The 15,791-nt window shown below is 38.5% G+C and overlaps 2 protein-coding genes across 3 annotated transcripts in view; both read right to left on the reverse strand.

Moving 5' to 3' along the window:
• Window positions 1-859: 859 nt before the first annotated feature.
• On the reverse strand, window positions 860-3,907 carry rbp2a (retinol binding protein 2a, cellular). The gene is made up of 4 exons (XM_081370276.1): window positions 3,687-3,907; window positions 2,867-3,045; window positions 1,819-1,920; window positions 860-1,085 (listed from the first exon to the last, which is right to left on the reverse strand). Exons 1-4 carry the CDS (start codon window positions 3,904-3,906, stop codon window positions 1,032-1,034), a joined length of 555 nt encoding a protein of 184 aa, XP_081226402.1. The 5' UTR covers window position 3,907; the 3' UTR covers window positions 860-1,031.
• A 3,367-nt stretch (window positions 3,908-7,274) lies between these two features.
• Window positions 7,275-15,791, reverse strand: part of brwd1 (bromodomain and WD repeat domain containing 1) — a 39,242-nt gene continuing 30,725 nt past the window's right edge. For both annotated transcript variants that reach the window (XM_081369692.1, XM_081369691.1), the window contains 11 exons: window positions 15,181-15,306; window positions 15,025-15,094; window positions 14,896-14,949; window positions 14,267-14,392; window positions 13,709-13,861; window positions 13,451-13,620; window positions 13,183-13,325; window positions 11,055-11,192; window positions 10,611-10,937; window positions 10,374-10,505; window positions 7,275-9,793 (listed from right to left, as the gene is read on the reverse strand). In XM_081369692.1, the coding sequence (XP_081225818.1) occupies window positions 8,385-9,793; window positions 10,374-10,505; window positions 10,611-10,937; window positions 11,055-11,192; window positions 13,183-13,325; window positions 13,451-13,620; window positions 13,709-13,861; window positions 14,267-14,392; window positions 14,896-14,949; window positions 15,025-15,094; window positions 15,181-15,306 (2,848 nt within the window). In that variant the 3' untranslated portion in view covers window positions 7,275-8,384. The remainder of the gene's footprint in view (window positions 9,794-10,373; window positions 10,506-10,610; window positions 10,938-11,054; window positions 11,193-13,182; window positions 13,326-13,450; window positions 13,621-13,708; window positions 13,862-14,266; window positions 14,393-14,895; window positions 14,950-15,024; window positions 15,095-15,180; window positions 15,307-15,791) is intronic.

Consider the following 15,791-nt stretch of genomic DNA (forward strand, 5'->3'; position numbering starts at 1 on the left):
TCTTTCTTTGTGATTTTGTTTAAATTTAATGTCAGATATTATTCTTTCCCTATAGCCAAAGCACATTTAGAGTAAGGGTCAAATTAACTTTCATATACGTTAAATATACAGATTTGGCTCAGTGAAGAAGTTCCCCGGTTTGAGCCCTGGCTGAGCCCCTGTTCAGTGTCCGTGTCATTGATTGTCGTAGGAGTGTGTGTGTGTGTGTGTGTGTGTGTGTGTGTGTGTGTGTGTGCCCTTGTTTATATTACATTGTGGGGACCAAATGTCCCCATAAGAATAGTAAAACCTGAGATCACCTACATTGTGGGGGCCAGCCAGCGGTCCCCACTTTTCAAAAGGCTTATAAATCACACAGGATGAGTTGTTTTGAGAAAGTAAAAATGCAGAATGTTTCCTGTGATGGGTAGGTTTAGGGGCAGGGGCAGTGTAAGGGGATAGAATGTACAGTTTGTACGGTATAAAAACCATTACGTCTATGGAGAGTCCCCACAAAGATAGTGAACCAGACGTGTGTGTGTGTGTGTGTGTGTGTGTGTGTGTGTGTGTGTGTAAGAGAGTGAGAGAGAGAATGTGTCCCAGCACTCTCAGTACTGTCTAAAGGCATCCTGTGCCAAATGAAATGTGTGTGTGAAGACTCTGCAAATGACCGGGAAATAATGCTAGGAAAATGGATAGTATCCGTTAAAGCTTGGTCTGAAAGTAAAAGTGCAACACACACACTTCTGGCTAAATCAAATGATTTGATTCATATGAACTTCGATATCCTGATATCCTATTTGACATCTCAATAAAACATACCTATCATTAAACTGCATTATACACCTTGTGAAATTATTATTAATTATTAATTAGTGCTGAGATGATCAGAAATCCTTTTATTGGGTTTATTTGCAGCATTGAAATCCTCCCATTGATGTCCAAATGAATGTATATGGTTAAAGCTGTTTATTAAAATTGCTTTAATAAATATGCACAGTGCACAGCACAACTCCAAACCCAGGAGTAAATATCCAGTTATTTAGGGAGCATTAGTTTTTCTTCTTGAAGACTTGACGGCAGACTTTGTCCTGACAATGGATCTCCTAAAAAAGAGAGACACAGTGTGCTAGTTAGTATGATAACTATTCACACATACACTGAAACATTTGGTAACACTTTATTTTGATGGTCCACTTTAGACATTCCACTGACTATAAGTAACTTTGCAACTACATGTCAACTAGCAGTCATTAGAGTATTAGTATACTGTCCGCTTAATATCTGCTAACTCTTTATTTTGATGGTCTCCCAACAGACGTTCTACTAAGTAACTGTCTACTAAGTCTACTAACAAACTACTTATACTCTAATGAGAGTTAGTTGACATGTAGTTGCAAAGTTACTTATAGTCAGTAGAATGTCTAAAGTTGACTATTGAAATTAAGCATTTATTACTACCCACTTAAAAAAGTGCCTTTTTAGGAAGTGTTCTTTTGTAACATAAAGTGCCGAGATATTACCATGGGTGTGTAAAACGATATATCCTCTAAAATAAATAGAACTGAACATCAATATGTTAATAATTCAGTACCATGGTATTAAAATACAGATTTATGGTAACACTTTATTTTAAGGTGATGTAGTTACACGTTACTACTTACTACAGTAATAACAGTAAATGAATTACAAGGAACTAACCCTAACCATAACTCTATAGTAAGATGTAGTTAATTAATATTACTCAGTATTTATCTGGGTAAATGCAATGATACTACATCACCTTAAAATAAATTGTAACCCGTAATTGTTCACTAATGGCCTGAGCTTGTTGTTTACCAGGTAAAGCTGGCCTCCTTCAATCCACTGCCTCCAGCCACGGTTCTCCTTTTCTCCCTTCTGCACACACACCAGTTTATCTCCATCCCACGTCACCAGGGTCTGAAAACAAAGATTTCAACACATGTAAAAGACGTATATATGCACATTCATGACATAAAAGCAATCATTATTTGGGTAAATTTGCCTATCTAGAACTCAAGGGGCATTAAAGAAGCAAATATGCTGTATTTATCATTCATAACAATGCACTCAAAAAAATAGGTTTAAATTTAAAGGTACACTATGTAATTTTCGGTTCAAAATGAACAAATATTAAATAATGAATGAATACATCGTCAATCCTTCTTCCAAAATGTGTTTTTGTCTTATCCAGATTCACGGTAAGCCTAATATAAGTATTTATATTTTAAATCTGATTGGATTTTCGGAGATTGCGAGAACTGAGGGATTTGAAATGGTGTATAAGCGACGTGGAAATGGCGTTTTTATAACTCAACAGGTGAGTACGGTCATTTATTTCACAGATAAACTGTCTAATGTAGCTTCTGTTCATTGTAAAGCATTATCTACTGTGATGGGTCATATTCATCCACATATTCAAGCACAACCAAAACAATGTTCCTCCGCAAAATGCATGCAGTTTTGGTGTTTAACCACTAGAGGAACAAAAGTGAACTTCTACAGAGCTGCTTTATAGATGAAATGAGCTCATTTCATAATTGATCAACTTTACACAGTTATTGAACCGAACTGAATCAACACTGAACTGACTTCAGCTGAATAATGACTGTTTACTGTTGTCTTTTTAGAGCTGCTTTACAGCCGAATTGAACTCTTTTTGCATCATTGATCAGTTTTTTTCCAATTTATCTCCGTAAAGCTGCTTTGAAACAATCTGTATTGAATAAAGTGCTGTATAAATAATGGTGACTTGACTTGCAGTGTATAGCAAATTATCACGGTATCACTGTGTAAGTATATTTTTCTCATTTCAGAGATGCCAGAACAAGAGGGAATAATGCGATCCTGTTTTTTAGACGCCTACCTTAACAATTCTGTTGTCCAGGGCTTTGGTGTGCTCCTCAAACTCCTCTCCGATCACGAAGTTGACCTCGTAGTTTCTGAAGGTGCTGAGAGTTTTGGTCTCAAATTTGTCTCCGTTCTGCACGATGACCTTAGTCTGTTTGAGATGCACTGCAATCTTACGGGTGGCAAAGTCAATGTCTGTGGGGGACGAACAGAATCACACGCTAAAACCATCGACAAGGGAAGATTGTGCAAATACATCAGTTTAAGCATGAATGTGTGAAACTATGGACGCTTTGAAAACAGAGGTTTGAGGTTGCCCATGATGCAACAGAATGACCTCACAGACCGGGACAAAGGTCGCCGAAGCGTTCAGGTTCGCTCATCTCGCACCTTTATCAAAGCGATTGATAAGATACTGTGACCTGGCGTGAACTTTGACCCTAGAACAAGCACTACTTTAAAGATAAAGATAAGGGGTGTTTTCTTGTTCATTAATTGGGCTTAATTTGTCTATATAAAGTCTAATCAAGTCTTTCATATTAATCCCAATGAATACATGCATTCAAATCTGTTGCAAAATGAATATTTCTCACGTAAGACTGAATATTGTGCAACCCCAGCGCATGCATGAGGCACGAAACGTCTTACTACTTTACACCGTATCCTCTTCTTTAAACGGAGATTTCGCAACAACTGCACTTTCATTTAAGCAGGATTATAGAGAGCTTGACCCTCTAAGAACAACTTAATATAGATATAAGAGCCTAATCTGCATTTCTGGTGTGTTGATAACTTTATGATTCAGTTTAGGCGTATAGTAGAAGAACATCACTTACCTAAAGCCTTCATGACATCTTCAAAGTTGTCATTGCTAACCATCTCCCACGTTCCATTGAAATCAGCCGGCATTGTGAAGCTGGATGTTGTGTGTGTGTATGTGTGTGTGTCTGAGAGAGAGAGAAGAATAGGATGAGGAGAGCCACGGCCTTTTATAGCCGTGTGTGATGAAATGAACCATAGGGACAGAGTTCTTGTGATAAGACTCTTTATCTTCATTAAAAGAAGGGATGGGCTTTAGAAAGGGGATGTACTTGTGTAAGCTTTTAATATGGTCTGAGAGAAAGATACAGACAAGCTGCAGATATTGCAGTTGTCATGAAATTTTAAAGCTGTGACAGCACTGTCCCACGTCTTATACTTCCTCTCAACTATTTTAATCAGCAGTAATCTCATATCATTTCTAATGCTTAAAACTATTGAAAGAACATTCCCAAATCAAACGTTCAGCACTTGTGGAGCATCTGTTATTGGACAAATAAACACGGACAAATCAAACATTAACATGACATTTAGAAAGTCATAAATTCAGCTTCTTATTTAACTTTTTATTCAGATTATTTGATTTGCAAGTATAAATCATAACAAATAGAAGCCTTTTCCCAGAATCTCAGGCTTTTGGTCCAAAAGACTGGGAAAATGCTTCTATTTTTGACGATTTGATTCATTTTTGTTACATTTGTATACAGTAAATGTGAACTTGCACTACCATGGGGTTGGTAAGATTTAGTAATGCTTTTGAATTTGTCAATTTATTTGATCAAAAATACAGGGAAAACAGTAAATATTATTAGAATTCAAAATATTCTGAATAAATTTTAGGATCAAAGCTGAATTTTCCGCATCAATCTTCATGATCCTTCAGAAATCATTCGGATATGATGATTTGCGGCTCTCTTGATTAATATCAATGTTCAAAACAGTTGTGCTTCTTAATATTTCTGTGGAAAGTGTTACAAACCCTTTTCAGGATTCTTCGATGTTGAAAAGAACAGCATTTATTTTTAAAGCTTTTGTAACAATGTGAGTGTTTACTGCACTTTTGATCAATTTAATGCGTCCTTGCTGAATAAAAGTATTACATTATTTTTAAAATAATGCATCTTGTGACTCCAAACCTTTGAACAGCCCCGTGTTTAAGTTCATGGATATCTTGTTTCAATTAACAATGTGCAATAAAATAGTAAAGTTCGAGTAATATCGTGTCACTTGTGTGTATTTGTAACACTGGTGAAAGTGTAGGGCACATGATGATAAGTGTCTTTATACTGCATTTGATCTCTGTCACCGTGAGACAAATTACACTCATTAACAGCTCAGGCGTGGAAACCGCTGTCTTTGAACAGGAAGTATCAGTTATCATCACATTAATGCAATCACTTTTCAGATTTCACAAGTGTATTTATATTCTAGCACATACTGGTAATGAATTACACTGTAATAACAATGTAACACGTTCAATGAAACTCATTTAAAATGTTTTTTTGCATGTAGGCTGCTGTATCATTATAAGTTTTGGTAACACTTTATTTCACAGTGTCCTTGTTACATATGTACTTACAACAGTAAATTATGCATAATTACATGCAATCAACCCTCAACCAAATCCTAATCCTACCCTAACTATAAGTATAAGTTTAACTACTGTAAATATTTAATGTGTGGATTGAGTTTTTAATGAGAGTTGCCCAAAGTTCTGAAGAAAAAGAACAAAAGATTTTGGCATTTTCCCTAATAATCCTAAGCAAAATGTCATTGGGTTTAAAAAGTAGAGCAGAAGGGACATGTTGCTTGAGAAATAGAATTTAGGGCAAGTGTTCCCATCATCCTCTTCCGTGTTTTAAAAGCTTGCAAAATAAAAACCTTATGAGTTAGTTAGTCCTCAAAACCACCAAGCAATTCCTTATCCCATCAACAAAATGTTATCTTTAATGTGATCAAAGACAAGATTGCACTTACTGACTAAAGAGGAACATTTCAAGGCACTGATCAAAAACAAGCAGCTAGAACAATATAATTCATCATTTATAAGCCAAATCACATCTTACTAATAATTAGACTAATCAAAACATCAAAAGAAAACTCAGTTTCTCCATCCTCAGAGAAAAATGAAACTACAGTTCGTCAATATGCTTAACTTCATTCAAGCTACATTACAGATTTGCTCTTCAGTATTGATATTAGGAAGTGTGCAGGAGCAAAAGCCAGAGATAAGGAGAGTTGACTGTACGCATACACTTCAGGTCATGTAGGCTAAAGTTCAGTTTGCTGTCTGTGATATGAACGCTTGCACAATTCTTGTTAAAAAAATAAAATAAAATAAATAATTCAGTTTACATAATTCCAATCATGCAGCTTCATTATAACCTGTGTTCTGCAATTTTACCGCATCGCTGAGTGTTGACAGTGAGGCACGGTTACATTTTGTAGTAGCCTAGTTATTAAAATCGGACCAGTGTTAATACTAAGCCTAATTCCTTGTAGTATTTAATATTGCAACATTTGTCATTGTGAATAGTAAAGATACTATTTTAAGACTAACATCAGGCCATTCCAGAATCCTTAATAAACACCTCTGGAGTTTTATGCTCATTGCATTAAGACGATACTTACAAATGGCGAAGCGGCATAAGCCACTTAATTTGCCCAAAGAACCAGTAAAAAAAGATATAATTTCTACACCAATCTTACAAAAAAGAAAGAAAAGAGCTTTAGAGTTGAAATGCTAAATATTTTAATTTACCAACTCGCAATGACCATCTTTAAAAGCACAATTATTATTCTGATATCGATCGGAATTTATTAAAATTCCACTTTGCATGAACACGCCAATCGCCATAACCTGATTAAGCTACATAATATGTGCATGAATTAATCAGATTCTTGGGAGAAGCAAACACCTAAATAACGACTGTAACAGAATATTAATTTATATCTATCCACATGTGTGTACATATGGTTCAGTCAAGTAACAGCGCATAAAATTACAAACCAAAATATGGACTTGATCATTAAATAGTGTACATGTAATCATGAGCAATTATATTTGTTAAAGTCTCCCTGTAGTCAATTTTATCCCTTAAAACTCATCTTTGTTCAGCAAAATTACATATTTAAAAAACATTTTCTGTGAATTTTTTTCTTCATGCCTTATAATAGCTTGAATGTAAGTATTTAGTATACGCGGTTCTATGAATATGCAAATGAGCCCCGCCTCCACTCACTCACTCCAGCTCAGAGATCCACTCGTTGACAATCACATGTTGATCTGATTGGTTACAAGGTAGTTTGTGACGTCAGAAACACCAGCGATTTCAAAGCGTGTTTTTGAGACTGTCTTTGATTCACTGCAGTTTTAAGGAGAAAATACTCAGCAATGGTGTCGACTTATGAATTTGCATATAGTTTGTCTGAAAGCATTTTAAAAACACCACATAGAGATATAAACAACATTAAAAACTTGATTTTCACCACAAGGGGACTTTAAAAGAATTAAGATTTGCCTTTCTTTTGTGCTGTATCAGCTCATTTAAAGATTTCTCAAGCAAAACAGGAGGCTGAAAAACGAAAACAAAAGAAAACAAATTCCAACTCCAACCTGAAACAGTACTTTATTCATAGGAGGTCATCCATCTCTCACTTCAGCGGCCAACAGACTTAACATCCTCGGTGTATTAAAGAAGCTCTTATGAAAATGACATCAAGCAAATTGACAACTGCATTACATAAACTGCGATGCACAATTCAAAGACTGTGTACAAAAAGTTCATTGCTGTTCATAAGTTAAGTCAGAAAAGGAATTAATACTGAAAGTATGCAACACAGATCACTAAAACATCTTCCCAATATGAGAAATCACAGTACTTTGCTGGAAGTACTCATTTTTGATTTACTGTACTTAGCAAATAGGTACCAATTCATATTTCATGGCATGTCAATTCATTTTAATCGAATACAAAAAGAAAATTAATGCTTGACAGAGGAATTTAAATATACAATGCTTTGCTACAGACTGATTCTCAGAAACCTGGAAATATGGTCAAAGAAATCCAAACAAACAAAGAGGAGCCACAAAAGGATGACAGAAAAAAAAAAAAAAAAAAAAAAAAGTTTGTACATTTTGGCTCAACGATCCCTTTAACAGTGATAATACAGAATTGTGTGTGTCCGAGTCGAAGACGACTTGCTCATTTTTCGTTAAAGGGTGTTTGAACCTAAATGCTCATGTCGACAATACGACACTAGAATCCTAGAACTAAAAATAAAAAAACAAATGCAAGTCTGAGAATATGGTAAACGTAGTTGACCCCTGAGTTTCTAATGCAGACTTAGTGTATAAAATACCTCATTACAGTGTGCCTTTTAGTGCAAGCCAGCAAATATGCTCAATTAATCAGGAGGTATATTAAGATAGCACCCAAGCAAACAATGCTTCTCTATGCAAGTCTTTCCTGTTGGCCGAATCACAGAGTGGGGCTGGTTTGAACAGCCAAACCAGTAGATCAAATACATCTTATTTATAATTCATTAGTTTTTGTTTTGTTTTTCATAGAAAATATAAATATCCCTGAATGGAACTGATTCACAGTATATTGAGGACTCCAGTGCTACTACCATTGTTTTTAATGTTGGGACAATCAAGTGTCTTCAAGGTCTCCAGTTAGTGTCTTTTTGCATGGCTCGACCCTCCAAGTCCTTCATTCGCTGTCTTGGTAATTCACAGTCCGCTTGCCTCGGTTTCTGGTCCGGATGCGTGTGGCCCGTCGAGGTTTCCCATACGACACGTCGCTATCCTCGTCGGAAGCATCCCTCTGGCGTTTCCTCGCGGCTCCTCGGTCACGGCTTCTCAGTCTTCTCTTCGGACTGCTCCGTGAACCTGAGCTGGCATCCGATTTGGACTCCGCGGACTCTTCGCTCTCGGAGTCGCTGGCATCCTCGTTGCTCCCGTTATCGCTTTCGCTTTGTTTCCGCCGTCGCCGGGTCGCTTTGGGATTCTTCTCCTGAGGCCTTAGAACTCGACCGTTCTCCGATTTGCATTTAGTTTCCGAGTCGCTCTCAGAGTCTGAAGAGCGCTTGAAGCGTTTCGCACTCTTTCGTTGAGGTTCCACGCACTCGTTCTCATCACTGGTCCTGCTACTCTTGTTGTCCGAGTCTTCAGACTCTGAGGAGCCGCTGCGTTTCCTTTTGGAGACGCCGCCTGACGGTTTCCTCGCCCGGGAGTTGGTCCGCTCCTTGCTCTTTCTGTTCTTCGATTGCATCCCCATCTCAGGACTGAATTCTGCATCTGAGTCCTCCATAATGTAGTTCTTCTTGGGAAGATTTTGAAGTGATTTTCCCTTGGATGAAACTGTAACGCAAGGCTTCCTCCTCGGATGAGGCTTCTTGTCTTCCTCTGATACGCCACTCTTTGGCCATTCGTCGGAGGAAGAGCCCACCTTTTTTCTCCTCCTTCGGTCTAACTTTCCTTCGCTACCCGAACTGGAGGCATCCGACCTTTCGTCAAGTTTCTTTCTGCGAGCGTTGGACGCCCGTTTTCTGTTCCTGGTGGACCTTTTTTCTTCAGCATCATCGCTTTGATTCTCATCATCTTCTGATTTGATTCTCTTCCTGTGTGCGTCAGACTCTTCCGAAACATCACTGAGTTCCTCCGAGTCCTGGGTTGTTGACATAAATGCATCTGTGGCTAAGGATTTTTTGTGGGTAACTTGTTTTGCGGCAGAAGCTTGTTCTGAGCTTTCTGATGAGGCTTTACTTTTCTTCAGCTCTTTCGCATACACCTTTCTTCCGTTATGATGAGGGTGCTTTTGAGTTCTGGGAACCTCAACATCTTCCTCAGAGCTCTTTTCAGAATCCTGCTTGCTTTGCCGATGTTTCTGACGTCGGTTTCTGGAGCGATCTTCCTCTTCTTCGGCATCGGTGTCATTCAGTTTCTTTATTTTACTGACAGCGGCTTTCGCAGTCTTCCTGGTGTATTTCCGCCTGACAACGAGGTCCTCGTCCGACTCCCCGTTCACACTTTCATTCTGACTCCCCCCATCATTCGAGTTGTCCTCACTGTCCTCCCACTGTAGTTTGGTGCTGTGTCCATTGACGAAAGGAGACGTTTCTAAAAATGGAAAAAGTAGTCAACAACTTCCTCTCCACAATATATTGACCTTTCTTTATCTTTCTTTCTTTGTCAGTGTCCCATTAGCATTCAAGGGTTAGTTAACCCAAAAATCATCCTATTATCCATCATCCATTACTCATTTTCATGTCGACCCAAACACATAAGACTTTCATTCAAGTTTTCAAATCACAGATGAAGATCTGAAATCACCAAAACCAGATAAATCTGAGAGATAAAACATTAACAACCCATTTTACCTTAATGTGACTTCTGAATATAACAACATATGAGAAAAACTGCAGGATGAGACTTTTGTCCATCAGGAATAGACTAGATTGTGAAAAGAAGGCATCATTACCAGAATGGGGAGTTTGCAGCAAATTGTGGAAAAGGTTTTGTCCTAGTGATCATGCTATACAAGCTGAACAAGTTATTATGACTCAAGTTATCATCATCAAGATGAACTCTTTTCTTCTTTGGAAAGTGAAAAACAGGGATGTGTTGATGTATAAACATTGATTTCATGCTGACTGTAGAGCTCAACGGTTCAACCATGAAGGCGATACTCCAAACATACCCTTTTTCTCAACCGCTGATCGCTTGCGCCCAGCAGATCTACTCTCCTCTTTGCTGTGAGAAGACGAGTCACTGTCCGCGCTGACGCCACTTTTCTCTTCTTCACTAGCTGAAGCATCACTTTCATTTGACTCTATGAGAAGAACAACATTTAAAAGAGTTTAAGGCACATGCGATATTTGGAAAGAAGTTGTTTTTACATCAAACATTTCAAGGTAAGCGATGTAGATGTTTATACCCTGAGAAGCTTCCTCTTGGTCTGAATCAGAGCTGCTCTGAATGACAGCAGAGCGTTTGCTAGCACGGGTTGCGGGACGGCTGCTGCCTCCACGACCCTCCTCGTCCGAGCCGTCACCATCTTCGTCTTCCAGGATATCCATGAGTTTCATCTTACTGACCGCTGCCATGGCGGTCTTGCGGGTCCTCGGCCGGCGACTGACAGAAGATGACGACTCGTTTTCTGAGGTGTCTGAACCTTGCGAAGGCTCTTGGTCAGAGTCGCTGCAGGGTCGTGGTCTCTGACGCTCATGTGACCTGCTGTGCCCATTCATCTTGGCATGGCTCTCTAGGATACATAAGACGTAAGATGTATAAAATTTGTATGTTCAGCCAGTCACTAGGTGGACACAGTTGAATACGCTTCATTTCTCTGCACACGACGACACATATTGTGGGGTCTCACCATGTTTTCGTCTTGCTCCTTTTTTCTGTGCAGCTCTTCTCGTGGCTCTGGTCTCTCGTCTGAAGCCACGAGACGAAGATAAAGGTTCTTCATCCTCTTCCGACTGACTTGCTGATTGTTTGCTGTCATGATCAGACCCTAGAAATCAAAAGCACAAACTTAAGAAACTATGGAATGAACATCAGGTGCTAAAGGCCCCATGTAATAAAAGATTTGCCTATAATCTGTTTTACCAGTACTTTGAGAAATATATACTATTTCCAACTTAATCGATTGTCTATGTAATATCCGGTCAACTGATAAATGGCTCCACCTGGTGGTTCTCTAAATATATTGCCTGTCAAAGCACAGTGCATTCAACAGGAACAACGATTGTAGGGATGCACCGATATGAATATTTTGGCAAATTCTGATAACTCTTTATATATGAAAGCCGATAACTGATATATTGACCAATAAATCTATATTCAAAATTGTATATAATGTTTGAGAGCCTGGTTAAAAAAAACTAGTCTCACCATTAAAAGCCATGTCCCAAACACACAATTATAATATTCTCATTATAATTTTATGAAGACTATATGAGACTTGTGCAGTCTTATTTCAAGCAATTCAAAACTATCAGAGCGAACAGTGCACATCTGAAGTGTCTCAGCTGAAGGAAATAATCCATTATTTATTGGCTTGAATATATCGGCCACATTTTCTTATCAGGCAGATAATGTTAACAATAAAAAGTAACATATATATTGGCCGATACCGATATGGTGGCCGATATATTTTGCATCCCTAAATGATTGGTTGAAATTGTTGATCCAGTTCACAAAACCAGGCAGAATGTTTCATTCACAACACGACTGATCTGGTTTTTGAGTTCAACTGACTGACTCACTGATCTGGTCACAACGTTTCCAGGTCACTGGAGGTGAAAACGGTCAGTGAATAATGTAAACTAGTGCTGCACGATTTGGGGAAAATGTCATATTGCGATAATTGAGGTCAATATTGCGATTACGATTGCGATATGCGATATAATAAACAAATGGTTTCATGAGTCAACTTGCTTGGTTCTCAAGGAAAATAAATGCACACACAGATTAGTGATAATCAGCCAAAAGAAAAAAGTTCTTTAGTCAAGAGCAGTGAGTGTTTTTCTCTGTTTCCTTTGTTCTTTGATTAACTTTAGCGACAGATTTTTTTTTTATTGCATTTAACAAGAACAAAACAATTTACATACAAGAGTACATATAACCATACATGTCAGGGGTAAAGAAAAATAATAATAAAAATAAAAAAAATAGAAAAATAACAAAATAAAAAAAGAATAACTTCAGCGACAGATATAATTAGTGGCTACTGTACTGTCCCTTTAAGACCAGCCGCTGTCAGAGACGCGGATCTCACACGCGCCTCATTCTTTCACGAGTCATCACAACTCTTCATGTTCATCATAAGACTACTCTTATGTTATGAAGACACTCGACAAAAAGACATTTTGGCATAATTGTGTGTGTTATTGTTCGTTCAAGCTTGAAAGAGAACTGTATTCTGTCATGCTGTTTTGTGCGCACGCACGCACGATATTAGTGCGAGTCTTTCTGTGTGTCACAGTCAGACATTCACAGGCAGCGCGTTCATTTTGGCATACGTTCGTTCTACCGCGAAAGAGAACTTGATACTGGCGCGCGTCTATCTGTGTGTGTGTGTGTGTGTGTGTGTGTGTGTCAGGAGGACATTCACAGGCAGCTCGTTCTTTTATGTCTTATCGCGCATGAATGGTTTAAAAGCATTTGCATTAATAAGTGCGTTAACAGCGCTAATTTGTTTATTTAATATAAAATCGCAGCATTTTGCGTCGCGTAGGCTTGACATCGCGATTGCGATACGATTAATCTTGCAGCACTAATGTAAACTTAATAAGTTTCTCCTTTTGTGTCCCACAGAAGAAGTTCAAACAGTTTCAGAAGATCTTCACATGCATAAGCAGCTCACTATGGTGGCGAGTCCATGAGCTTTTCATTTTGTGAACTGCTCTGCACACAGGTGTTGTGAAGTACAATGTGCAGCAACCGAGTGCCTTGTATTTTAATATCAGAAACGAATAATTTTTGAGAACTGTCTGTCTCACCGGATGAAGATGAGCCGCTCCGTCTGAAGTTCTCCTTGGCTTCATTGCCTCTGCGGCGCTCTGGTCCAGACACTTTGGCTGAGGTAGATTTGGCTGTAGACTGTTCTGTATTTTCCTGAGTCTTTATAGTAGCCCTCTTTTGACTGGGGCCAGGAGGAGAAATAAGGACAGGTTTATTGTCTTCTGCATGCAAACTATTCATCGCAAAACAAACAAGGAGAAGAATCGAGTAAGAGAAAATGCGTGGAGGCAGGGAGATCAGGCCTACCGTGTGGATCCTTGGTGGGAAAGAGCCGAGTCCTGATGCTGCAACTTCTTCCTGAATCTCTGACTGCGGCGCAGCTTCAAGCTACTTTTCACGGCAGTCTTGTAGTCGGAAATGATTTTGCGTATACTCTCCTCGAAAAACGCCGACAGTCGCAAAGTCATGCTGTAAATCTGTAAAATAGCACATGAGGATATCAATGAGGCTTTAAGAAGTACAAAGACTAGAGGAAAAAAGTTAGTCAAGACATTAATGCGTTACCTTTGACCGTTTGTTTGGCGTGTAGGCTTTAGCATTGGCGAAAATAAGCCTGGTGTCCTTGCAAAGGTCTATGGGATTTTCATAGCGGTCTTCTTCCAGAGACTGCCGCACACTTCCAAGGTCCATAGGCGTGTCGATGATATTACCGTAATCCTGGAGACACCGAGACATGGTATTATAAGACTAAACTATTACTATTAACTATCTTTGGACAAAGAGGTGGCACTTCCTAACACCACAGAGAAGTGACACCACTGTTTTCATATAAACATGACTTAAAACATCGATGCTGAATCCGAACCAGACGTAGTCTTTGACAAAAACGTGATTTTATTAGCTTTTTTAATTCAGTTTTTTTTTTTTTTTTACTTATCCACATTCAAGTGTGGATAAAATTGCATATTCATACAAGAAATATTGTGGCGGCCATCAAAGATATGAAAAAAAAAAAAATAATAGCTGGCAACTTAAAAAACAACAACTTTTCGGCAGGGAAAGAGATAAGAAAGATGACCACTTCCATAACAATATTCCATTGATCGTGTTTTGGAGACTCACCGGATAATCTCCCTGATCTACAGGATCCCGGAAAGGCTCTGAATCTTCACACTCAAACATGTAGTTCAGTAAACGTTTGCAGGAATCCTTCCATGCGTCCCTGTCCAGTACGACCTCCACTGATGGCTAGCAAAAATCACAAAGAAAGCATCTTTAACGCATACATTTTTCCATCTAAACAAACTTCTCATTTACTGTTGTGTTACAATTTTTAACCATGGGGGATATATACTACGATGTTAAAGGGATAGCTCACCCAAAAATGAAAATTCTCTCTTCATTTACTCACCCTCAAGTTGTTCCAAACCTGTAGTTTCTTTCTTCTGTTGGGGGAACCAAACAGTTGATGGACCCCATTGACTTGCATAGTATTATTTTTCCATACTATGGGGTCCTCAATGGGGTCCATCAACTGTTTGGTTCCCCATTTTCTTAAAAATATCTTCAGCAGAAGAGATAAATTAATGCATGTTTGGAACAATTTGAAGGTGAGTAAATGACAATTTTCATTTCTGGGTGAACTATCCCTTTAACAATGTAATAGAATCTCTGTTAAACCATTTCTACCAATGCGGTCATATTACCCAACTCTACTATTGTCCTATTATGCATAATATATCTCACACTACCTGGCGAAGTCTTTGTCCAGCAGAGGGTCCAGGTGCATCAATGTCATCCATGTCCTGAAAGCCACGTGAATTAATCTCATGTTTTCCAGGAAAACGAAGAGAAAATACAGGTTGAACAAACACACTCACCTCATCGTCAGAGTACTCCATGTTCTCAACGGCATTATAGATCTCCATAATATCTGTACAGTGAGGTTTACTGTGGCCAGAGAGGGGGAAAAAGTTACAAAAGCTAAACATCACAATATCACAAATAGATTTTTGCCACAAACGTCCAGGACAAACCTTATGAACTTCAGGAGAGCATTTGTTATGATTTTTGCAGACTGTGCAATCTTGCTGCGGGGCTCATTGAAGGTCTTGGCATTTTGTTCAATGTGTTTAACATCCCAGATTAGTGCAGACAGCCTCCTAAAAAACCAAGACATGTTAAAACAAACAAATAGCAAGCAACACACAAATATGGGAAATTAGAAAATAAAACCGGCAAACTCTCATTTATTCAGCCATTTTCCAATTTCTTTCTGGATATTTTGAATAATGTGCACACTACTCTTTTCCATACAAATAAAAGGAGTCAGTGCAACAGAAGCGCAAACATGCGTGCTTGATGTGTGAGAACCAGGTGATGTGTGAGGTTTGCTCTTGTGTTTCAGACAAGTATGCATGCGTATTGATCAATGTCCATATGTGAATAAAAGCCTAAATTAAATCTGTTTATCACAAACTGTCTCCACAAGAGACTTTTATTAATCTGCTCGATTTCATGTGGATTAATTTTGCGATCTCAATGAACTTTTTGAAGCGTCAAAGTTTAAAGACTTGGGGACAGAAATCATCTGTGTTCTGAAGATGAACGAAAGCCTTATGGGATTGGAACAACATGAGGGTGAGTA

This window comes from Scardinius erythrophthalmus (assembly GCF_964197995.2).
Source record: "Scardinius erythrophthalmus genome assembly, chromosome: 7".
Taxonomy (NCBI): Eukaryota; Metazoa; Chordata; class Actinopteri; order Cypriniformes; family Leuciscidae; genus Scardinius; species Scardinius erythrophthalmus.

What these genes read in the sequence shown, in the direction of transcription:
- rbp2a (XM_081370276.1), bottom strand. Translation starts at nt 3,906, where the DNA reads ATGAAGATAAAGAGTCTTATCACAAGAACTCTGTCCCTATGGTTCATT. An exon ending in AGATGTCATGAAGGCTTTAG is followed by an intron (nt 3,046 to 3,686) that starts GTAAGTGATGTT and finishes CGTCCCCCACAG; the next exon opens with ACATTGACTTTGCCACCCGT. An exon ending in TGGACAACAGAATTGTTAAG is followed by an intron (nt 1,921 to 2,866) that starts GTAGGCGTCTAA and finishes CTTTGTTTTCAG; the next exon opens with ACCCTGGTGACGTGGGATGG.